This window comes from Felis catus, chromosome F1, assembly GCF_018350175.1.
Source record: "Felis catus isolate Fca126 chromosome F1, F.catus_Fca126_mat1.0, whole genome shotgun sequence".
Taxonomy (NCBI): Eukaryota; Metazoa; Chordata; class Mammalia; order Carnivora; family Felidae; genus Felis; species Felis catus.
The window spans coordinates 21,338,696-21,362,162 of record NC_058384.1 but is presented as its reverse complement, the minus strand read 5'-3'; the positions used below and the strand labels follow the sequence as shown (position 1 = coordinate 21,362,162).

The window sequence follows — 23,467 nt, the reverse complement described above, 5'->3', positions numbered from 1 at the left end:
AATACATGTTAAAGATAGAAAAATTGGAGAATAAATCTTCTAAATTGGAGAATTTAGAGATAATCTGAATTTAATTATAGTTATTATAAATATTGTTATACTTCCTGCCAACCTTTGTTCTATAAACATTTATTCAGTGTTCAAAGCATAGTGTGTGTGTGTGTGTGTGTGTGTGCATCTATACTTGTTATTGGACTTTTAAAATCTCTGTTAATGTCATGTTATAATAGTTATGTACCTAATTAGATTCAAATTCCTCTTTATTATTTGTTTGAATTATTACATTTGCTAGAGAGACATCTTGTAGGAGACATGCATTTCATCACTTTTTGGCATATATATCCATTTATTGATAAGCAAAAGTAAATGATAACTACTTACATCTTATTACTAACATAGATATGACATAGGCTTCTATAGGTTTGTGAAGTAATATTATTTTGAAGATGGGTGCATTTTTCCCCATTGCCTTTGAAATGGAGAACCTCAGGCATTCTCAAGAGTTGTGGAGTGGGGCGCCTGGGTGGCGCAGTCGATTGGGCGTCCGACTTCAGCCAGGTCACGATCTCGCCGTCCGTGAGTTCGAGCCCCGCGTCGGGCTCTGGGCTGATGGCTCAGAGCCTGGAGCCTGTTTCCGATTCTGTGTCTCCCTCTCTCACTGCCCCTCGCCCGTTCATGCTCTGTCTCTCTTTGTCCCAAAAATAAATAAACGTTTGAAAAAAAAAATTTAAAAAAAAAAAAAAGAGTTGTGGAGAAATCTTTGAGAAAGTTAGGAGAAAGATGGATAGAAGCAGGCACTGAAGTGATCTCATCTAATTTCTTGCCACAGATATTTCATGAATAGGACACAGCATTTTGGTTCACCAAATTATAATGTAGTGCTTTTAAGAAATGATTCACTTGACTCTCAGATTATAGCAACCACATATTATTTAACACAAATTCTGATTTATGAATAAAAATTGGTTAAGCAATAGTTGAAACAATAACTGAGAAGAACTGGATTCATAATGAAAAATTCAGAATAAATGTACATATTTTAATTTTAGGACTGTATTTTAGCCATTGTTTTTTACACAAGTGGGATATTCCAGTTTCCCTTCCTGACAGGTTATTCGAAATGTGTGATGTGGTGTCTTTTTATGATATCCACTTTTACATACAAATTCAATAATATCTCCTGTTTTAGAATAAAATTTTTTTTCATGTCTCCATCGTAACTGTATGTTATGTTTATCCATGGCTTCTTCTGATATCACACATGCATCTGAAAGTATAAAAAAATGAACATAAAACATTAATTAGCATACAAATATTTTCCACAGAATCTCAGACTTTCAAGTAGAATATTCTACATTCGTCTAGGGCTTCATTCTCAAACCTTTCCAAGACAACTCACTGAAAATCCATCATGTAGATTTAAATCATTTCAATTCAGGATATAAAAATGAGGTGCTGTGTTTAATGTGTAATAATTAAATATTATAATCTAAGATACAAAATGTCAGTTATCACAGGAAGAGCTTTGATTAAAGATCTTTTGTTGCTGTTATTGCTTGAACAAGAATTTTTCCAACTTTATTTTCTCACATGTTAATATTTGGTAGTCAGTCATTCAACGGAATGGTTGCTTGTTAATCCATGAAAATTCTACAAATACAAATTCTACAAATACATCATATTCATTACCCAGGATCTATGAGGATGTTAAAATATTTACCCAAGCACTTTGGTGGTTCTGACCACTGTCCGTGACTGCATATTATATTCTTGTTTCCCTGAAGTTCATAGAAGGACTGGCATTGGTACTCAACTAATGATCCTGGAGCATACGTTGATAATGGGAATGAGGTAATGTCTCCATTGTCGATAGGTGGAGGAGGCCCACATTTTCTTTTAGGGTCTAAAAAAACGTTGTTTGATTTATTGAAAGACCAAAGGAAAACACAGGTTAAAATAAAGCAATAAAAATATAGTTCAGTATGTAATATCAACACTTGTGATTTCTGATGACATAAATGATTCATTAAAGAAATTTTAATCACTTAAAATGACGGTTCCACTTTTAAGCCCTTCCTTTCACCCCACATGAAAGCATGCATAAAACATTAACAAATATGTCTCCTTTGCATTATTTCAGTATTAAAAAATGCTTTTTTTAAGAGAATGTATGCTAAAAAGCTAGGTAACTTAGATGAAGAAATGTCCTTTTTTAAAAATATATACAACATATTGTAATGTCTATTGGATCTCTAGTCATTTTTTATTGATTTTTTCCATTTTATTACAAAATAAATATCTATCCCTTTGATAAAATTCAAAGAATTACAAATTTGTATAATGTGAAAGGGAACTGCTGGCTTCCTAGTCTGGACATGATGAGGGAAAAACATTTCTGTGTATTCCTTCTGCTAAGTATGACTAAAAATCCTGAACATATTGTAAAAACCAACATAAGACATTGCCTAGGCCTAGCAAGACAGAGACATTTCTTACAATACCTGAATTATTTCCGAGAAACACCACAGAAGAAACCTAAAACCACCCCTTTCTCCATCTTGATCAGCGAAGGCCAAGTAAGGAGCCTAGACTTCTACCCACACTCCTAGGGAATAGGATACCCCTCCCCCTTCCCATGGTGTCAGTGGAGGCCAAGTGGGAAGCCTGAACTTGTACCCTGCATGATGGTAGAGAGGACCTAATAAATAAAATATTTCAATAAAATGCAGAATTTTGAAACATAATACCCCAAATGTCCAGAATGCAATTGAAAATCATTCGTCAAAGCAAGGACCAGGAGAATCTCAAAAGAGAAAAGAAAATCAACAGAAAACCATACTGATATGACACAGATATTGGAATTGACAATGGTTTTTAAAAATTCAATAAAGCAATAAAAAATATAGAGGAATTACAGAACTAAAAATATAACAGAATTCTTTTTTAAACTCACTGGATGGAGGCGCCTGAGTGGCTCCATCGGTTAAGCGTCTGACTTTGGCTCATATCATGACCTCACGGTTCTCGTGAGCTCCAGTCTTACATCTGGCTCTGTGCTGACAGCTCAGAGCCTGGAGCCTGCTTTGGATCTTGTGTCTCCCTCTCTCTCTTCCCCTCCCCCACTCACATTCTGTCTCTCTATCTCTCCCTCTTTCTCTCTCTCTCTCTCTCAAAAATAAACAATAAACATTAAAATATTTTTTCAATCCAAGCTGTGGTCACCTCCATTTTATTTTGCACCTCATTTATAGCATTTCTTAGCTCCTCCTGACTGTTTCTTAGTCCCTTGATCTCTGTAGCAATAGATTCTCTGCTGTCCTCTATACTTTTTCAAGCCCAGTGATTAATTTTATGACTATTATTTTAAATTCATTTTCTGTTATATTGCTTAAATCGTTTTTGATCTATTCATTAGCTGTCGCTACTTCCTGGAGTTTCTGAGAAATTTAACAGAAGTCCATGGGGGAGGGGAAGAAAAAAAAAGAGGTTAGAGAGGGAGAGAGCCAAAGCATAAGAGACTCTTAAAAACTGAGAACAAACTGAGAGTTGATGGGGGGTGGGAAGGAGGGGAGGGTGGGTGATGGATATTGAGGAGGGCACCTTTTGGGATGAGCACTGGGTGTTGTATGGAAACCAATTTGACAATAAATTTCATATTTAAAAAATTAAAAAAAATCCAAACTCAAAAAAAATATTTTTTAAAATAAAATAAAAAGTAAAAAATAAACTCACTGGATGGGCTCAGTAATAGATTGCAGATGCAAGAAGGATAAATAAACTTGAATATACAGCAATACAAATTATTCATTTTGGAAGTAGACTGAAAAGAAGCAAACAAAAAAAATGGACAGAGCTTCAGGGACCTACGGGAAGATAGCAAAGAGTAGATACTGAGAAAAAGAAAGAGGAAGGGATTAGAGATGAAAAAATATTTCAAAAAATAATGGCTAGTGGTGAGCATAGCTGCCTTCCAAAAAATAATGGCTGAAAATTTCCCAAATTGGTCATAAGACATAAACGTATATACCAAAAAAGTTGAGAAATCTCCAAATATGTTGAACCCAAAGAAATTTATGCCAAGATACATCATAATCAAACTGCTGAAAACTATTAAGAAAAGGGGAAAAAAATACCAAAAGCAGCTAGATAGAAATTATGCAAACCTTTGGGAAAGAAAGGACTCAAATATCAGTGGGGTACTCATCTGTGACCATGGACCCAGGAAGAACTGTCAACCCCAAATTCTATACCCAGTGATACTATTCTGTAGGATTTAAGGGAGAAATGAAGACATTCTGAGATAAAGGAAAACAGAGAATTTGTCTTCAGCAGACTTATCCTTGGAAGACTTTGATATGAAGGGAAGAAGAATTAAGAATTAAGAATTCTTTGGAATTAAAACTTTGGAATGAAGGGAAAACAATGGAATTAGTAAAAATAGGGGAAATATAACAGACTATCTTTCTCCTAATTAGTTGGTTAAACTATGTTTGGTGTTTGTACAAAATTACATTATTTGATATTATTTGATATTTGAGCAAAACTATATCACATGATGATGTATGCATTGGAAATACTTAAGAACTTTAATGTGGGGAGAGTAAGTGGACCTATATGGAAGCAAGGTTTCTACATTTCACTTGATGTGATAAGATGTCAATACCAGGCAGAATGATAAGCTATATATGTGCATCTTAATATCTACAGCAACACTCATAAAACTATACAAAGAGATATGCTCAAAAACAATATAGATATATCAAAATAAAATGAATTAAAATGTTCCAAAAAATCCAAAGGGAAGGGAAGAAAACAGGAATTAGAGACACAGGAAACACACACAAAACAAACAAGAAAATGGCTTACATGGTGCCCCATCAATCAATAATGACTTTAAGTATAAATGGTTTAAATACTTCAGTTGAAAGACTGAAAATGGTAAAGTGGACATATAAACAAGACCCAACTGTATGGCATCTAAAAGAAACTCACTTCAAACATGGTAACATAGGTGGGCTCAAAGTGAAAGACTGGAAAATATATGTGGCAGGCAAAGGTTGATTTGAAAAACTACAAGTGGCTAATATAATATCTCCTTAGTTGGCTCCCTTTATTTCCTGAACTCTAAATATTAGTGTGTCCTATGACCAAGTTCTCAGACTTCTTTTTAGGTATACAGTAATTCCCTGGATAAGCTCAGCTAGTAATCTATCTTGAAATATAATCCACATGTTGAAGAAGGCCAACTTTATATCACATTCTATGATCACACACCAGCTGCCTATTTCATGTCTCAAAGTGGAATTTCTTGGGCTGTCAAATGTACTTAAAGTATCTTTAATACACTTATTCCTCAGGAAATAACTCTCTTAATGCTTATGATAGGAGAATTTTCCATGATTCCAACTGTTCTTTTAATCTGGACATTTTATAAAACAAATATACTATATTACTTAGTTCAGTCTGAAAAAAAAAACAACTGGATTTTAAGTACCATCATTTTATTTGTATTTTAAAGATATTCCATAAGAACTACTACACTACATATTTATAGCAACATATTTTATCTTTAATATGTTCTCTAAACTTTGGAGATGAAATAATAAATAATAAATATGGAATGATATAATCTTCTCTTTGAGTTTAGTAAAATAAATATTATAAATTATATAAACCTTAAATGAATTTATAAACCACAAGAAAATTATTTTAAAAAGATTATTTGACATCAGAGTTTGGTTTATAGTCATCCTGTTTTTGAATTGTAATTTTGGCCCTTAGTAAAATAGATACAAGTAGTCAATTCCTTAAAGACTAAATCAAGAATTTATTTACTTTAATTAAGACTTGGACATATTTCATTTGAGGCAACATGTATGGACCTAAAGGGTATTACGCTATGTGAAATAAATCAGACTAAGAAAGACTATTACAATACTATTACACTCATGACCAGAATCTAAAAAAAAAAAAAAAAAAAAAAAAAAGATTAACAAACAAAAAGCAGAATCAGAACTATAAATAAAGAGGACAAACTGATGGTTGCCAGAGGGAAGAGGAGTGGGAGGTTGGGTAAAAAGGATAAAGGAGAGAGGGAAATACACACATGCCTCCAGTTATGGAATAAGTAAGTCACAGGAGTAAAAGACAAAGCATAAGGAATACAGTCAATGACACTGTGAAAATAATGCAATGTGACAGATGATAGCTATACTTGTGAACATAGCATAATGTATAATCTTGTTAAATCTGTTAAATCACTTAGTTGTACTCCTAAAACTAATATAACGTGTGTCAAGTATACATACATACATATATATAGACTTTCTGTAGAAACTGACAAGGTGATGTTAAAACTCAAAGAAAATGGAAAACAGCTAGAAAAGCAAAAACAGTTTTAAAAATTAATGTTAGTTTTCTACTGCTGCTATAAAAGAAACCCATATATTCAGAGGATTAAACAATACTAACTTATTGGGCACCACTGGGGAGGCCATTATTCTGCCTTCCACAATTAAGAACAAATTGGAGGACTCACACCACAGTAATCAAGGAAGGGCATAAAGATATGAGAATAAATATAAATATTAGTGCGAAAGACTAAAAGTACAGAAATTGACACAAACACACTTCTATATTCAGTGGACTTTGACAAATATGACAAGATATTCAGTGAGTAAAATGATACCACTCCCAGCAAAGTGGGTAAAACAACTGAAAATCTGTATGAGAAAAAAAGAAAAAAAGATGAACCCTATTCCATACACAAAATACCTGGAAATCAATCACAGACATGAATGTAAAAGTACATATGTAAACTTTCTGGAAAAAAAAATATGATAAATCTTTGCAACTTTGAAGTTGGAAAAAATGTCCTATGTAGATCACAAAATAAAAAAATTAAAAAATTGATCAACTTGTATTTCATTGAAAGTTAAGGCATATGTTCCTGTAAATAAACTATTTTAAACTCAAAAGATAAGACATAAAATGTGAAAAAAATGTTTGCAAATTACATACTTGATTAAACTAGTCAGGAAGAAATTAAAAAATGCTATAACCAAGATGCTAAACTGACGGAATGTAATGAACACAAGGATGGAAGAAACAGAAACAAATAAGTGATATAGAAGATAAAACTGTAGAAAATAATGAAACTGAAAATAGGGGAAGAAAAATATTAGATCATGAATGTAGACTTAGGGAACTCAGCAATTCCATAAAGCATAATAATATTCATATCATAAGAGTCCTGAAAGAAGAGAGGATAAAAGGGACAGAAAGTTAATTTGAGCAAATTATAGCTGAAAAGTTCCCTATTCTGAGGAAGGAAAAAGAGATCCAAATCCAGGAGGCACAGAACTCCCATCAAAATCAACAAAAGCAGGATAACATCAAGACATATTGTAGTAAAATTTGCAAAATACAGAGATAAGGAAAGAAACCTGAAATCAGCAAGGGAAAAGAAATTCCTAACCTACAAGGGAAGACAAATAAAGTTAACAGCAGATCTCTCCAAAGAAATTTGGCAGGCCACAAAGGAATGTCATGATATATTCAACATGCTGAATGGGAAAAATGCACAGCCAAGAACACTTTGTCCAGCAAGGCTGTTATTCAGAATAGAAAGAGAGATAAAGAGTTTCCCAGACAAACAAAAACTAAAGAAATTCATGACCACTAAACCAGCCCTGCAAGAAATATTAAAGGAGACTCTTTGAGTGGGAAAGAAAGACTACAAGCAACAAAGATAGAAAGGAACAGACAAAATCTCCGGAAACATCAACTTCATAGGTAACACAATGACACTCACATCTCATATGAATGACACATTCATATCTATCGATAATCACTCTGAAGGTAAATGCACTAAATGCTCCAACCAAAAGAAATAGGGTACCAGAATGGATAAAAAAACAAGACCCATCAATATGCTGCCTACAAGAGACTCATTTTAGACCTAAACACACCTGCAGATAGAACAATCTATCATGCTAATGGAAGAAAGCCAGAGAAGAAAGCCAGAGAAGCCTTACTTAAATCAGACAAACTAGATTTTGAACCAAAGACTGTAACAAGAGATGAAGAAGGGCACTATATCATAACAAAGGGTCTATCCAAAAAGATGATCTAACAATGGTAATTGTTTATACCCTCAACTTGAAAGCACCCAAGTATATAAATCAATTCATCACAAATATAAAGAAACTCATTGATAATACAATAATAGTAGGGGACTTCAACACCCTACTAATAGAAATGGACAGATCATTTAAGCAGAAAATCAATGAGGAAACAATGACTTTGAATGACACACTGGTCCAGATGGACTTAACAGATTTATTCAAAACATTTCATCCTAAAGCAACAGAATACACATTCTGCTCAAGTGTACATAGAATATTCTCCAGAATAGGTTACATATTGGGTCACAAATCAGCCCTCAACAAGTAGAAAAAGATTGAGATCATTCTATACATATCTTCAGAACACAACACTATGAAACTTGAAATCAACCACAAGAAAAAAATTGGAAAGACCACAAATACATGGAGGTTAGAGAACATCCTACTAAACATGAATGGGTTAACCAGGAAATTAAAGAAGAAATTAAAAAATACATGAAGCAAATGAAAATGAAAGCATGATAGTCCAGAACCTTTAGGATACACCAAAAGTGGTCATCAGAAGGAAGCAAGAAGTAAGAAAAGTCTCAAATACACAACCTAACCTTACACCTAAAGGAGCTAGAAAAAGAACAGCAAATAAAGAGTAAAGGAGCAGAAAAAGGGAAATAATAAAGATTAGAGCAGAAATAAATGATCATAGAAACAAACAAACAAAAAAACAGTAGAACGGATCAATGAAACTAGGAGCTTGTTCTTTGAAATAATTAGTAAAACTGATAAACCCATAGCCAGGCTTATCAAGAAGAAAAGAGAAAGGACCCAAATAAATAAAATCATGAATGAAGGAGGAGAGATGACAACCAACACCACATAAATATTAATAGTTATAAGAGAATAGTATGAAAACTTATGTTTCAACAAATTGAGCAATCTGGAAGAAATGGATAAATTGTTAGAAACATATAAATTACCAAAACTGAAACAGGAAGAAATACAAAATTTGAAAGACCCATAACCAGCAAAGAAATTGAATCAGTAATCAAAAATCTCCAAACAAACATAAAGTCCAGATGACTTCACAGGAGAATTCTACCAGACATTCAAAGAGTTAATACCTATTCTTCTCAAATTGTTCCAAAAAATAGAAATAGAAAGACAACTTCCAAACTCATTCTACAAGGCCAGCATTATATCTTGATTCCAAAACCAGACAAAGACCCCACTAAAAAGGAGAATTACAGGCCAATATCCCTGATGAGCATGGATGCAAATATTCTCAACAAGATACCGGCAAATAGAATGCAACAGAACATTAAAATAATTATTCACCATGATCAGGTGGGATTTATTCCTGGACTGCAGGGCTGGTTCGATATTCACAAATCAATCAGTGTGATATACCACATTAATAAAAGAAAGGATAATAACCATACGATCCTCTCAATGGATGCAGAAAAAGCATTTGACAAAATACAGCAAGATGGAGGAAAATACAGCATTTATTCTTGATAAAAACCCTCAACAAAACAGCGATAGAGGGAATGTATCTCAACATCATAAAGGCTGTATATAAAAGCTAATATCATCATCAATAGGGAAAAATTTAGAGCTTTTCCTCTAAGGTCAAGAACAAGACAGGGCTGTCTACTCTCACCATTGTCATTTAACATAGTACTGGGAGTCTTAGCTTCATCAATCAGACAACGAAAAGAAATAAAAGGCAACCAAATTAGCAAGGAACAAGTCAAACTTTTACTATTTGCAGGTGACATGATATTCTATATATAAAACCTGCAAGACTCCAACAAAAAATTTCTAGAACTGATACACAAACTCAGCAGCATCCCAGGATACAAAATCAACATACAGAAATCTGTCGTATTTCTATACACCAATAATAAGGCAGCAGAAAGAGAAATCAAGGAATTGATCACATTTACAATTGCACCAAACACCATAAGGTACCTAGGAATAAACCTAACCAAAGAGGTAATAAAAGTTCTATACTCTGAAAACTATAGAACATTTATGACAGAAATTGAAAAGGACGCAAATAAATGGAAAAGCATTGCATGCCCATAGATTGGAAGAACAAACATTGTTAAAATGTCCAAACTACCCAAAGCAACTACACACTTAATGCAATCCCTATCAAAAGACCAGAGGATTTTTCACAGAACTACAGCAAACAACCCTAAAATTTGTATGGAACCACAAAAGACCCTGAATAGCCAAAGCAATCTCAAAAAAAAAAAGAAAAGCTGGAGACATCACCTTTCTGGATTTCAAGCTATAGTCATCAAGCTGTATCATCAAGACAGTGTGGTACTAGCACAAAAACAACACATAGATCAATGGAATAGAATAGAAAACCCAGAAATGGACCCACAATTCTATGGTCAAATAATCTTCAACAAAGCGAGAAGTAATATCTAATGGAAAAAAGATAGTCTTTTCAACACATGTTGTTGGGAAAACTGGACAGCAACATGCAGAAGAATGAAACTGGACCACTTTCTTACACTGTACATGAAAATAAATTCAAAATGGATGAAAGACCTAAATGGGAGACAGGAAATCATCAAAATGTTAGAGGAGAACACAGGCAGCAACCTTTTAACTTTCCATGTCTGGAAACTAAAGCAAAAATGAACTATTGGGACTTCAAGATAACGTTTCTATATAGCAAAGGAAATAATCAACAAAACTAAAAGGCAACTGACAAAATGGGAGAAGATATTTGCAAATGACATATCAGATAAGGATTAGTATCCAAAATCTATAAAGAACTTATCAAACTCAACACCCAAAAAAACAAATAATCCAGTTAAGAAATAGGCAGAAGACACGAACAGACATTTTTCCAAAGAAGACATCCAGATGGCCCACAGACACATGAAAAGATGCTCAACACCGCTCATCATCGGGGAAACACAAATCAAAACCTCAATGAGATATCACTTCATATCTGTCAAAATGGCTAAAATTAACAACACAGGAAACAACAGATGTTGGCAGCAGATGTGAAGAAAGAGGAACCCTCTTACACTGTTGGTGGGAATACAAACAGTATGGAGGTTCCTCAAAACATTAAAAATAGAACTACCCTACAACCTAGCAATTGCACTATGAGTTATTTACCCAAAGGATACAAAATACTGATTCAAAGAGGCACATGTACCCCAATATTTATAGCAGCATTATCAACAATAGCTGCATTATGAAAAGAGCCCAAACATCCATCAATCGATGAATAAAGAGGAGGTTATACATATATATATATATATACATATATATACACACACACACACACACACACACACAATGTATATACACAATGTATATACACAATGTGTGTGTGTGTGTGTATATATATATATATATATATATACACACAATGCAATATTACTCAGCCATCAAAAATAATGAAATCTTGCCATTTGCAAGGATGTGGATAGAGCTAGACAGTATTATGCTATGCGAAATAAGTCAATCAGAAAAAACAAATATCATATGATTTCATTCATATGTGGAATTTGAAAAACAATACAGATGAACATAGGGCAAGGAAAAAAAGAGAGAAGGAGGCAAACCATAAGAGACTCTTAACAATAGAGAACAAACTGAGGGTTGCTGGAGGGGAGACAGGTAGAAATTGGGCTAAATGAGTGATGGGTACGAAGGAGGGCATTTGTGATGAGCACTGGGTGTTATATGTAATTGATGAATCACTAAATTCTACTCCTGAAACCAATATTACACTATATGTTAACTAACTAGAATTTAAAAAAAGACTTCAAAAAAAAATGGCCAGTCTGGATTTCGTCAAAGGCTAAAAATCTGTTCCTGAAAATAAACTGTTAGAAACACAAAAGATAAGCCACAGAATGCGAGAAGATATTTGCAAATTACATATCTGATAAAGGAATTATATCCCAACTATTTAAAGAACTATTACAAGTGAATTATAGGACAAACTATCCAATTAAAATTGGGGGGAAATTCAACATTTCACAAAAGAATATATACCAATGGTCAGCAGGAATGCCTGGATGGCTCAGTCGGTTAGGTGTCCAACTCTTGGTTTCGGCTCAGGTCATAATCTCACAGTTTGTGGGTTCAAGCCTGGCATCGGGCTCTATGCTGACAGCTCAGAGCCTGGAGCCTGCTTCAGATTCTGTGTCTCCCTCTCTGCCCCTCTCTCTCTCTCTCTCTCTCTCTCTCTCTCTCTCTCTCTCAAAAACAAAATAAATAAATACATAAATAAACATTTAAAACAATTTTTAAAAAAATAGGTCAACCATAATTGCCAAAACCTAAAGTGTTTTGTGGAAACATTCCAAAATTGTCTCTAGCTTGATTGGGATTGCGGCTATATACATGTAAACATTTGTCAAATCATTAGCCTGCACACACATATGTGTCAATCATGTTGTATATAATTCATACCTGAAGAAAGATGATTTTTAAAATGAGCATGTGGAAACTAAACATATAGTTGTCAACAAAATGTTCAAGTGATGTAATGACAAGAAGAAAAAAGCCAAAGCAATCTGTCTAAATAAAAAGTGAACATATATGGAATTATGAGAAAAATCAAGCCAAATAACAAGAAGCTCCAGACAGAACAGAAAGAAACTAAGACATAAAAAACAAAAATAGCACAAGGAATGAGTGACATCGGCAAGATGGACGAAAAGAGATTCCTCATAAATCCCTCCTCCCAGTAATTACAATATGGCATCTATCTACAGGCAAAGTGTCTTTTTTGGGAGATATGGGATCCAGGTAGGAGACTGTGAAACCCTGGTGCAGTCTAAGAACAAGGAGAGCTGTTTGAAAAGATAGCCTTCACCCAGGCAGCCAACTTACCAACCATCACCCCAGCTGGAATTGCAGAAACAGCTCCGTAACCCTGAGAACTGGGCTACAGACCCATTTGACTTTGACCCTGTAACCAGCACCACCTGCCAAGGGACTTGGGAGGAGTCTCACCCACCCATGTGTAGAGTAATAGGTACACAGACTTTGGCCCTGGCTCTGGACCCTGAAGCAGCCTGAAGCAGCCAGCTCCTCTCAGTCAGTCTAGGACCCCTTAGAGAACGCCAACTTCAACAATTACGCCTAGATAAGAGAGCCTTTGTAGAAGTCCAGGAGTCAGACAGAGAAGTTCCAGCACATCGTTGCAGCAAAAGATCCAAGATTGGTTGTTTTGAAGTGGGTCAGTTTGGCTTTGCCATGATAAAGGAGTAAGTGTAAAGGGAGAGCCTCAGAATTTTATGCATTCAAATATAATTTCCCTGCTCTCATCACATAGTAGTAAACAATAACCCTGCCGCAATTCAATTCAGTATCCCCAGCCTGTGTACATAATCCACTTCTATGCCTGTTAGTTCAATGACATGAGACGCCCGAGATAACAGATTTACCATCAACTTCCAGTAAAAGGAAATATTGATTTGTCCCTGGTGAAGGCATTGTATCTTATGACCTACCTTCTAAACCAGCAGAGTACAAACTTGGAAGCCCAGAGAAAGAATGTTAGTGATTAAACATCTTAACACCTGCAGATAAGGTGATAATTGAATACAATACAACAAATATTTGGTCAAAAAAGAAAATATAATAAACGAAATTCTTATAAACACAAATAGAAGAAAATTTCTTTAAGCAAACAAAAAAGAGCTGTGAGATATTATGCTACCAATATGCACAATTCCAATTTACTTGCCACATGTTAATAGTTGTGATATGATTTATAACAAATATATATTTAGTTTTTGACCCCACATCTGGCATAGAGCTCCTAATGTTAAGCCAATTCCTAAATGATTGGAATTTCCTAAGTGATGAGTGTGATAAAGGTATCTTTAGTTATGTAAATGAGGTGTCTTTTGTAAATACCAAGGATGGGGGCTGGTTGCCCAAGGAGTCAGCCCTGTCTTTAGAGAGTTGGAACTAGCAGTCCTACCATCCTGACCCCCAGGGAGGGGAGAGGGGCTGCAGGTTGAATCAATTGCCAATAGCCAATGATTTAATCAACTCTGCCTATGTAATGAAGCCTCCATAATAATCCAAATGGACAGGGTTTTGAGAGCTTCTGGGATGGAGAGCACATGGAGTGCCAGGAGGGTGGTGAACTCAGAGAGGGCGTGGGAGCTCCACACCCCTTACCACATATCTCGCCCTGTGCGTCTCTCATCTGGCTATTCCTGTAATAGCTTTTTGTAATAAACTAGTAACCTAGTGAACAAAATGGGTTTTGTTCTGTTTTTTTTTTTTTAATTCTGTGAGCTGCTCTAGTAAATTAATTGAATCAGAGAAGGTCATAGGAACCTCTGATTTATAGCTATTTGGTTAGAAGCACAGCAGACACACTGAACTAGCAATTGGCTTGTGAAGGGAATGGGGGCAGTCTTGTAGGACTGAGCCCTTAATCTGTGGGATTTTATGCTATCTCCAGGTAGGTAGTGTCAGAATTGAGTTGAATAGTAGGACACCTTCCTGGTGTCAGATAATTGCTTGGTGGTGTGGAAAAAACATACACATCATAATAGAAAAGATTATCATACGAGTTGAATAGCAAATTTCAGTTAGGATTACAATAAGACTTATCCTCAGTGGACGTAAGGTAAAAGGCATATATGATAACTGAAAATATCAGCTTTACAATTTGCTTTTGCACAGTTAAAATAAAGCTAGTTTTCTCGTCTCCCTTTGTTTCCTTTCTATATACCATCCACTCCTGACTGATGAGGGAGCATAACGCAAGCTGAGGGCAAAGTACAAGCTACCACCACCACTGCCACCCCCACCCCACCCCCACCCCACCCCCAGCCAAGTAGAATATGAGTGATATTCCTCGGACACTCCTGGCTACCCGAGAACAAAGGAAAGGGGGTTAAGTGCTTGCCGTGTGACGTGGGAAACTAAGGCAAATGAAAAATTAAATTCCTTTACTGCCTACAGCCTATTCACAAGTCCTTGAAACAGGCAGAGTGACCTCGCTCTGGAAGCCCAGCTGCCTTGACGATGACACTTTGCTAGGGGCAAAAAGGAATCTTGGGCTAACATTATCCTGACCCCCCAGGAACCTATAAGTCTACTTCAAAATATAAAAATTCCTTTGGAAACTTCCTTTATCTCAACTCCCCCAAGGTATATTCTGGCAACCATACTCCAAGCTTATGGCCTCCTGATATACATCTGAAGGGTCTCATGACTGAGGTTTTACTAAAAGGTAATAAAAAGCATTTTCCTGACAACACCTAGCCCCTCAAGGTCTTGGAAACCTTGCTTCCAAAATAACTTAGAGACTTACTCTATCCCTAACCCCCTCCCAACCTGACGGTATATAATCAATTACCCATCACAACCCCAGTGCAGCTCTTTCTGCCCAAGGGTCCTGTCCTGGTGCTTTCATAAAATCACCTTTTTGCACCAAAGATGTCTTCAAGAATTCTTTCTTGGCCGTCAGCTCCAAACCCTAGCATCACGCCAAAACCCCATCACTGACAACTGACCTTGTCAGAGTACTCAAACTGTGCCACCTTTGAAAAGTATTATCATAAACCATACTTTGATTTGCTTCTTTTAATGTATTGCTACATTATGTGAAATTACTAGGGATTATATACAAAATATCCTATATATCTAAGAAGCAGCACAATATGTAATATCAACACTTGTGTGATTCTGAGGAAAGAAAGAATTCATTGGTGAAATTTTAATCGTATCCTTCGAGACTGAAGGAGAAATGAAGACATTCTCCAATAAACAAAAGCTAAGAGAATTTGTTACAAGTAGACATGACCTCCAAGAAATGCTGAGGGCTGAAGTATAAGGACATCGGACAGTAACCTGAAGCTAAACGAAGACATAGAGCACAATGGTAAAGGTCACTATTGGGCAACCATAGGTAATAAAAATAAACGTAAAAGCCATTTTTATTATATTTATGCTTTTAAATTCTTTTTCTTGGGGCACCTGGCTGGCTCAGTTGGCTGAGTGTCCAAGTCTTGATTTTTGCCTCCGGTCATGATCTCACAGTTGTGGGATCAAGCCCCACATCAGGCTCTGTGCTGAGCCTAGAGTCACCATGCTATCCATTAGATCTCCAGAACCGATTCATCTCCTAACTGGAAGTTTGTACACCTTGACCAACATCTCCCCATTTCCCTCAACCCCCCCGTCCCTGGCAGCCACCATTCTTTCTGTCTCTATGAGTTTGGCTTTTTTAGATTCTACCTATGCATGAGATCATAGAGTATTTGTGTTTCTCTATTTAACTTAGTTCACATAGCACAATGCCCTCAAGATCCATGCATATTGTTGCAAATGGCAGGATTTCCTTCTTTTTTGTGGGTGAATAATGCTCCATTATATGTCACATTTTCTTTATTCATTCATCCATGAGTGGAAATTTACATAACTCCTACCTCTTGAAAGTTATAAATACTGTTGGTATGAACATGGGGGTGCAGACATCTCTTCAAGATCATAACTTCATTTCCTTTGGATATATACCCAGTAGTGGAATTACTGGATCATATGGTATTTCTACATTTAATTTTTTGAGGAAACTCCATACTCTTTTCCATAGCAGCTATACTAATTTACATTCCCAACAGTATATAAGTTTCCCTTTTCTCCACATCCTCGCCAACATTTGTTATCTCTTGTGTTTTTGATAATTATCATTCCACCAAGAATGAGATTTCATTGTGGTTTTATTTTCAGAGTTTTTCTGTGTGTGAACAAGTTGTCAGACCCACCTTGTATACATATTGTTTATTTCCATAAAAAGATATATATTTTTTTCTCCCCTGGAGTTTAAGATTCTTCTCATTTTTTTTTGTTTTCCATTTATTTAAAAGTATAGTTAACATATTATAATATTCAGCCTGTATCAGACAGTCCAATTCTCTCTTTTTCTACATTGCAAATAACATAAACTAAAGCCCCAGAAAAATACTTCTTTTCTCCATTTTATCGTACCCCAGAACATGCCACATCTAGATTCTCCTAACTGGCCCTCCTCCTTTCTCTTCTTAATCACTCCAGATTCATTTTCAAAATAGCAATCATAATGATCTTGTTTGAAACTCATTTTGTGTCACTTGCCTGCTTAAAATCTCCCAGAGGCCTCTAATTGCACACAGGCTAAAATCTGCAATATATATTATAGCCTATAACTTTTATTATTTTTTTTAATTTTTTTTTCAACGTTTATTTATTTTTGCGACAGAGAGAGACAGAGCATGAACGGGGGAGGGGCAGAGAGAGAGGGAGACACAGAATCGGAAACAGGCTCCAGGCTCCGAGCCATCAGCCCAGAGCCTGACGTGGGGCTCGAACTCACGGACCGCGAGATCGTGACCTGGCTGAAGTCAGACGCTTAACCGACTGCGCCACCCAGGCGCCCCCTATAACTTTTAAATTAATTAATCCAACACTTTGCCTCATCATGGGCCAGCCACATTGGCCTCCTTGTTTTGCTTCAGTGAGTCCAAACCTTTTGATGCCTTAATGCTATTTAACCTCTCCAGATGCCATCCTGAAGGTTGGAAAAGATTCGAAAACTATCATATGTAAAATGTGCCCTTCCTCAGGTCACTATTAATATTATATTTTATAATGTACATGACTTTTAATCTTTAACTTTCTATTTTTTTATTTTTAAAATTATTATTATTATTACTCCTGGTTTTCCACTTGACATAATAGTCTATGAATAAAGAGATACTGACTCTTGTAGAGTATTGATCTCCAACAGTTTTGGTAGTGCTTGGCATATAAATGTTCACAATAAATATTGATTAGATGAATTAATGATGAATGGGAAAGTAAGTAGGGCTAGAATAGACACTGTTCCCTTAGAGTCTTTGGCAATGCTTTAGGAATCTTATTATTTCTGAGATCCTTATTCACATTCAGCAACTGTTTTGTTTCCATTAAAAGTATGAGAAACTCCAACTCAACTTCAGCTCCAATATATTCCTATTTTTGACATTTTTTTTTTATGAAGGAGACTTCTATGTTGTAAGTTATACCCTGGAAACCTAAATTTCAGAAGTACAAAGTTCTAACAAGGTGGAAATTATCAATACATTGGTGCTTCTCTTTAAATCATATAAATTTAGCATTTGCCAAAAAAGATAAATGCCAACTAGCATTTAGCAGTAAGATTTCCTAGCAATAAGATTTTGCACATGTGGAATTTTAACTATTACACCTTGCAAAATCGAATTTATTCTCATGTTGTGTCAACTGATTTTGCATAATTTCATTATAAACATTAAATTTGTGTCACTAAAACATTAAAGTATCTTTCGAAAATTTTCATTATGCTCTTGACCAGTGTTTCCTAATATTGCCTACATTGAATTCATGTAAAGACAAAATGATTTTCTAGGATTATCCAGAGACTTTCATATCTACTCAGACACAGCAGAAACCCTAAAACTAAAAAGGCAAAAATAGCAACAACAGCAACACTGCATATGTTTCATGATGTTATTTCTTTCTAAAATAAAAAAGAATACAGAATCCCAGAAGACCTACCTGTCGAACTGCATTTAGGAGGGATGGACCAGCCACTCTCTGTACATGTGATGTTGCTCTGATTATTTAAAAGGCGATAATCTGTATCACAGACAATTTTTGCAGTGTCACCTTCCTGGTGTGTTTGTCCTGAAGAGGCAGAATGACCATTTTCCACCCAAGGGAAAAAGCACTGTCCTAAAGACCCAAAAGGTAACTCATATAAATCTTGCAATGAAGGAATATTATATTTTGCAAGCTTCAAAACAGAAACCACACACAAAAATTCGTTTCTTAAAAATGAGTTCATGCAAGTTAAAAATAATAATATGTAACGTCATCAATCATCATGTGTATATATAAAGCACTCTACACTTGTAAAATTCCTTTAGATATCAGAAAAGTTAGTTTTGGTTTCTCATTTGATTGTCTAAATTGCTTCCTGAAGGAGGAGATGACTTTTATCTCCTGTGCCTTTTTTGCTTTTCTCTTTAATGACTGTCTGCTTCATGACTCTGCTTTTCTCTGTACTTATTGAGAGAGGAAGGCAGATGTAATTTTGAAAAACAGAGATGTGAGGGGTGCCTGGGTGCCTCAGTCCAGCTTCAGTTCAGGTCATGATCTTGTGGTTTGTTAATAAGCCCTGTGTGGGGCTCTGCGTGGATAGCTCAGAGCCTGGAGCCTGCCTCAGATTCTGTGTCTCCCTCTGTCTCTGTGCCTCTCCCGCTTACATTCTGTCTCTGTCTCTCTCTCAGAAATAAGTAAATGTTAAATATTTTTTTAAAAAGATGTGATTAACAAAAAGCACAAAATTAAGGATAATAGTAAAATTCTTCTTGGATATCAAAGAAACAGCACATTTTGAATCTGATATTACACATAAAAATAAACTCTCTTGAGAAAACCTACAGTCATACAATTACCAATGAGTGTGTTTAAATACTAGCAGTTAACAGTACTGACCACCAGTATTTAAAATGAAAAGATTTATAAATGGCTTTTATGATGTTTAAGTATGTTCCTTCTATCCCGACTTTCTCGAGGGTTTTTATTAAGAAAGGATGCTGAATTTTGTCAAATGCTTTTTCTGCATCGATTGACAAGATCATATGGTTCTTATCTTTTCTTTTATTAATGTGATTATCACATTGATTGATTTGCAAATGTTGAACCAGCCCTGAGAAACTTAACAGAAGACCACGGGGGAGAGCAAGGGAAAAAAAAAGAGGTTAGAGAGGGTGGGAGCCAAAACATAAGAGTCTTAAAAACAGAACAAACTGAGGGTTGATGGGGGGTGGGAGGGAAGGGAGGGTGGGTGATGGGTATTGAGGAGGGCACCTGTTGGGATGAGCACTGGGTGTTGTATGGAAACCAATTTGACAATAAATTCCATATTTAAAAAATAAAAAATAAAATAAAATAAAATGAAAAGATTTAGACAAAAGTTTGTATCTTGTTTTTTTTCTGATTTGATTTCCACAAACAGTTTCTTATAAAAGGAGGAGAGACTACCTTGTCTTTGCTGATTGGTTCCTCCAGCCCCTGATTCTGTGATTGTCTAATTGTTCTGTGATTGTGATCTACCCCCTGGCATCCACTTCTCCACTCACTGAACACACTAAATAATTCATCCAGATAATAACCAGGGTATTTACTCACTGATACACTTTGGTGTTGGTGACCATCCTTCCTCTGTGCAGGTTATTTTAGTCCAGAGTGATTGTGAAGGAGACGCAAAGCTGTGATCACACGAGTAGTAGAAATACTTTCCCAGAGCAACTGGGAAGTTGTGTTTATATCTGTCTTCATCATATATGTTTCCATGTTTTATTTCTGGAAAACCACAAGTTCTTCCTTAAGAAAAAAAAAATAGTACCATACATGAATGAGTAATTCTATTTTAATAATCACATTGATGACTTTATGATTCTATTTAAGTTAATTGTTCCACTTGTATTTGTGATTCAAGAGCTGGGGCAGTCTATAACTAAGAATACAAAGGTATTTGAGGTGTTTGCGTTGAGTTCTTCAGAAGTGTTTCCAAGATTAAGATCACACAGAAAAAGCAAACACTGAGAAAAAGAATAAAAGTAGGTCTATCCACTAAGCTTCCCAGGTCTAAGAACTTTGCTTCTGGTGGGATGCTCAAACTCTTTGCAGTTCTCCACTCATTTCCGATGTCTCTTCTTCCTGTGTCTCATGCATACCTCCCCTCAGAAACCTTAGCCATTTCCACCCCTCTTCTTCTACTCTAGGCAACACATTATACATAGGATATATAAACATGTATGCATATAAAACTATAATTATAAACTGGGTGTCCTAAATAACAGAAATTTATTTTCTTGTAATTCTAGAAGCTAGAAGTCCGAGATCTGGTATCAGCAGGAATGGTTTCTTCTGTGGCATCTCTCCCTGGTTTGTAGATGGTCTCCTTTCCCTGTGTCTTCACATCTTCTTCTCTTTGTGTCCTAATTTCCTAATTTGCTCCTGTTATATGAACACCAGTTTTATTGGGTGAGGGCCCACCCTAATGACCTTGATTTAACTTAACTTCCCCTTTAAAGACCCTGTCTCTGTATACTGTCACTCTTAAGTCCTGGGAGTTAGGATTTCAGCATCGGAATCTTGCAGAAACACAACACTACCCGTGCCACTAAACACACAAAGATGTATTCTATCTATGAAACAGTCTGCTTCCACTAAACAGGTTCATGTCTCCTTTGAGAAACATTGGTACAACCCAAATTTACAGGGCATTCTTCTTAAAGGTACTTTCAGAAAAGAGTTACTGAGTGAGGATAGTTTTAAACTGGACAGGACCCTTTGTTGTATTGTTCTTATTTCTGTTGCTAGGAAAGGAAGTTGCCTGAATATAGTCTTAAATAGCATCTAAAACTCAGTGTGGGGCAAATTACAAAAATAAATTCTAGTAAATTCAGGAGTAAAGCATAGTGATTTATGTCCTACTCACAAATGCTGTAATGAAGTACCCTAAAGCACATTAGAGATTTCATTTACAATAATCTGGAAATAAGAGGCTTTGCTTTTAAAAGAAATCAGAGACTTTAAAAAGATATCATAATGAAAAATTTATAAAGATGTTAAGGAAGGAGAAAAATATAGTTATACAAATAAAAATCTTAAAGATTTTATACATGCAAGAGAAAGCTATTAGAACTAATACACAAAAAGAAATTGCTCTCTAAAGACAAGCTTAAAAAGCTACCAATTATATTTGTTATGTCATAAGATATAATTTTTAATACATAAGGATTGCATTCAGAGATATAATCTAGAAAATATATTACTCCAAAGGTGAAAACAAATCAGTGCTACAGTTAATGCTCTGAAAATTTTTATTTATTTACTCAATACTTACCAGTGGACTCAGAAATGTAAATTAAAATTTATTGTCTTAATGCTAATTTTGTTGAAATATTAAATTGATTATAATTGCTTACCACAGCTTTATTAAGGTATAATTGAAATATGGTAAACTGCATATATTTGAAATGTCTGATTTAATAAGTTCTTTCGCATGAGTGAATTGGGATAGCGGTTTTCTCCAAATAAAACATCAATTACTTTATTTTACTAAACTACTAGCTTAGGACAAATACTTATTCTGTTCTGTAAAGACAGATATTTTTAGGTTTTAAGTAGTTTTTAAAAATTAAATATCCACATATTGTGAATATTAGCACAGGCTTTCCTACTTGTTCAAATCCAAAATATTTTAGAATGACTTTATCCCAACCAAAAAGTGTCATTTTGTATTGAGAGAAATTACTATTAAGTGTTGATTGTTACTGATTAATTCATATTTTAAGTGAACCTCAATAGTTGCAAAATATGACAAATATTTTACTTCCCCTAAATTTAAGCAGTTTTGACATATGAATTCATAAAACTATCATCATATACAAGATTATGAAGATATCCATTGCTCCCAAAGGTTTTCTTGCATTAAAACAAGAAGCCTTGGGCCGTCTGTGTGGCTCAGTCAGTTAAGTGTCTGACTCTTGATTTTAGCTCAGATCATGATCTCACGGTTTGTGAGTTCAAGCCCTGCATAGGGCTCTGCACTGACAGTGTGGAGTTTGCTTGGGATTGTCTATCTCCCTCTCTCTCTGCCCCTCTCCTGCTTATGGCCTCTCTTTCTCAAAATAAATAAACTAAAATAAATAAATAAATAAATAAATAAATAAACCTCCATATATTTATTTTGAAGTCAGCACCTCACTTTTCTTGTGACATATTGCCTAAAGTTGTGTGAGCATACTCACATATCTCCACGTTGAGAGTCCTTTTTCTGACAAACTTAGGAAAAAGAAAACAGAATTTATTTTATTTTCCCCTTAGATAAACACGAGGTAATTTTCCTATAAAGTTATATCCCATTATGGTGTCACAATACAGACTATTTTAACTAGTAAATTCATTTAAAAATACAGACACATGAAACTAGATATGATACGAAGTCACATTTAAGAAGGAAATCGAGTGTTCAGATGTCTTTTCAACTTACCTTGTCCATGAGCACAGGAAACCCGCAAGGTGAGAATGACACTGATTAGTAACAACATGTTAGTTATTCCCAATGGTGTATCAATACAAATATTCCAGTTGTGCTCTTTGTGGTTTTAAATCTGTTCTGTTAGCAGTTACCAAGTGTGACCCTGAATTTAAGTGCACTACCATGAAGCTCGTCAATTGAGGTTACTTAGTAAATATCAAAGTTCAACGAAGTTTGCAAAGTCTCTCAATTCCTATTAGTGGTTTCACAATAATTT

At 35.2% G+C, this 23,467-nt stretch overlaps 1 protein-coding gene across 2 annotated transcripts; it reads right to left on the bottom strand.

Annotated features, from left to right (window-relative positions):
- Positions 1-912: 912 nt before the first annotated feature.
- LOC101085428 (complement factor H-related protein 2-like) lies at positions 913-23,456 on the bottom strand. 2 transcript variants are annotated; one of them, XM_019821711.3, is made up of 5 exons: positions 23,203-23,416; positions 20,331-20,525; positions 18,693-18,869; positions 1,721-1,903; positions 913-1,267 (listed from the first exon to the last, which is right to left on the bottom strand). In XM_019821711.3, exons 1-5 carry the CDS (start codon positions 23,258-23,260, stop codon positions 1,059-1,061), a joined length of 822 nt encoding a protein of 273 aa, XP_019677270.2. In that variant the 5' UTR covers positions 23,261-23,416; the 3' UTR covers positions 913-1,058. The 2 variants fall into 2 exon arrangements, with proteins under 2 accessions (XP_019677270.2, XP_023103567.2); XM_023247799.2 differs by lacking the exon at positions 18,693-18,869 and having other exon boundaries at positions 23,203-23,456.
- Between the last annotated feature and the right edge of the window lie 11 nt (positions 23,457-23,467).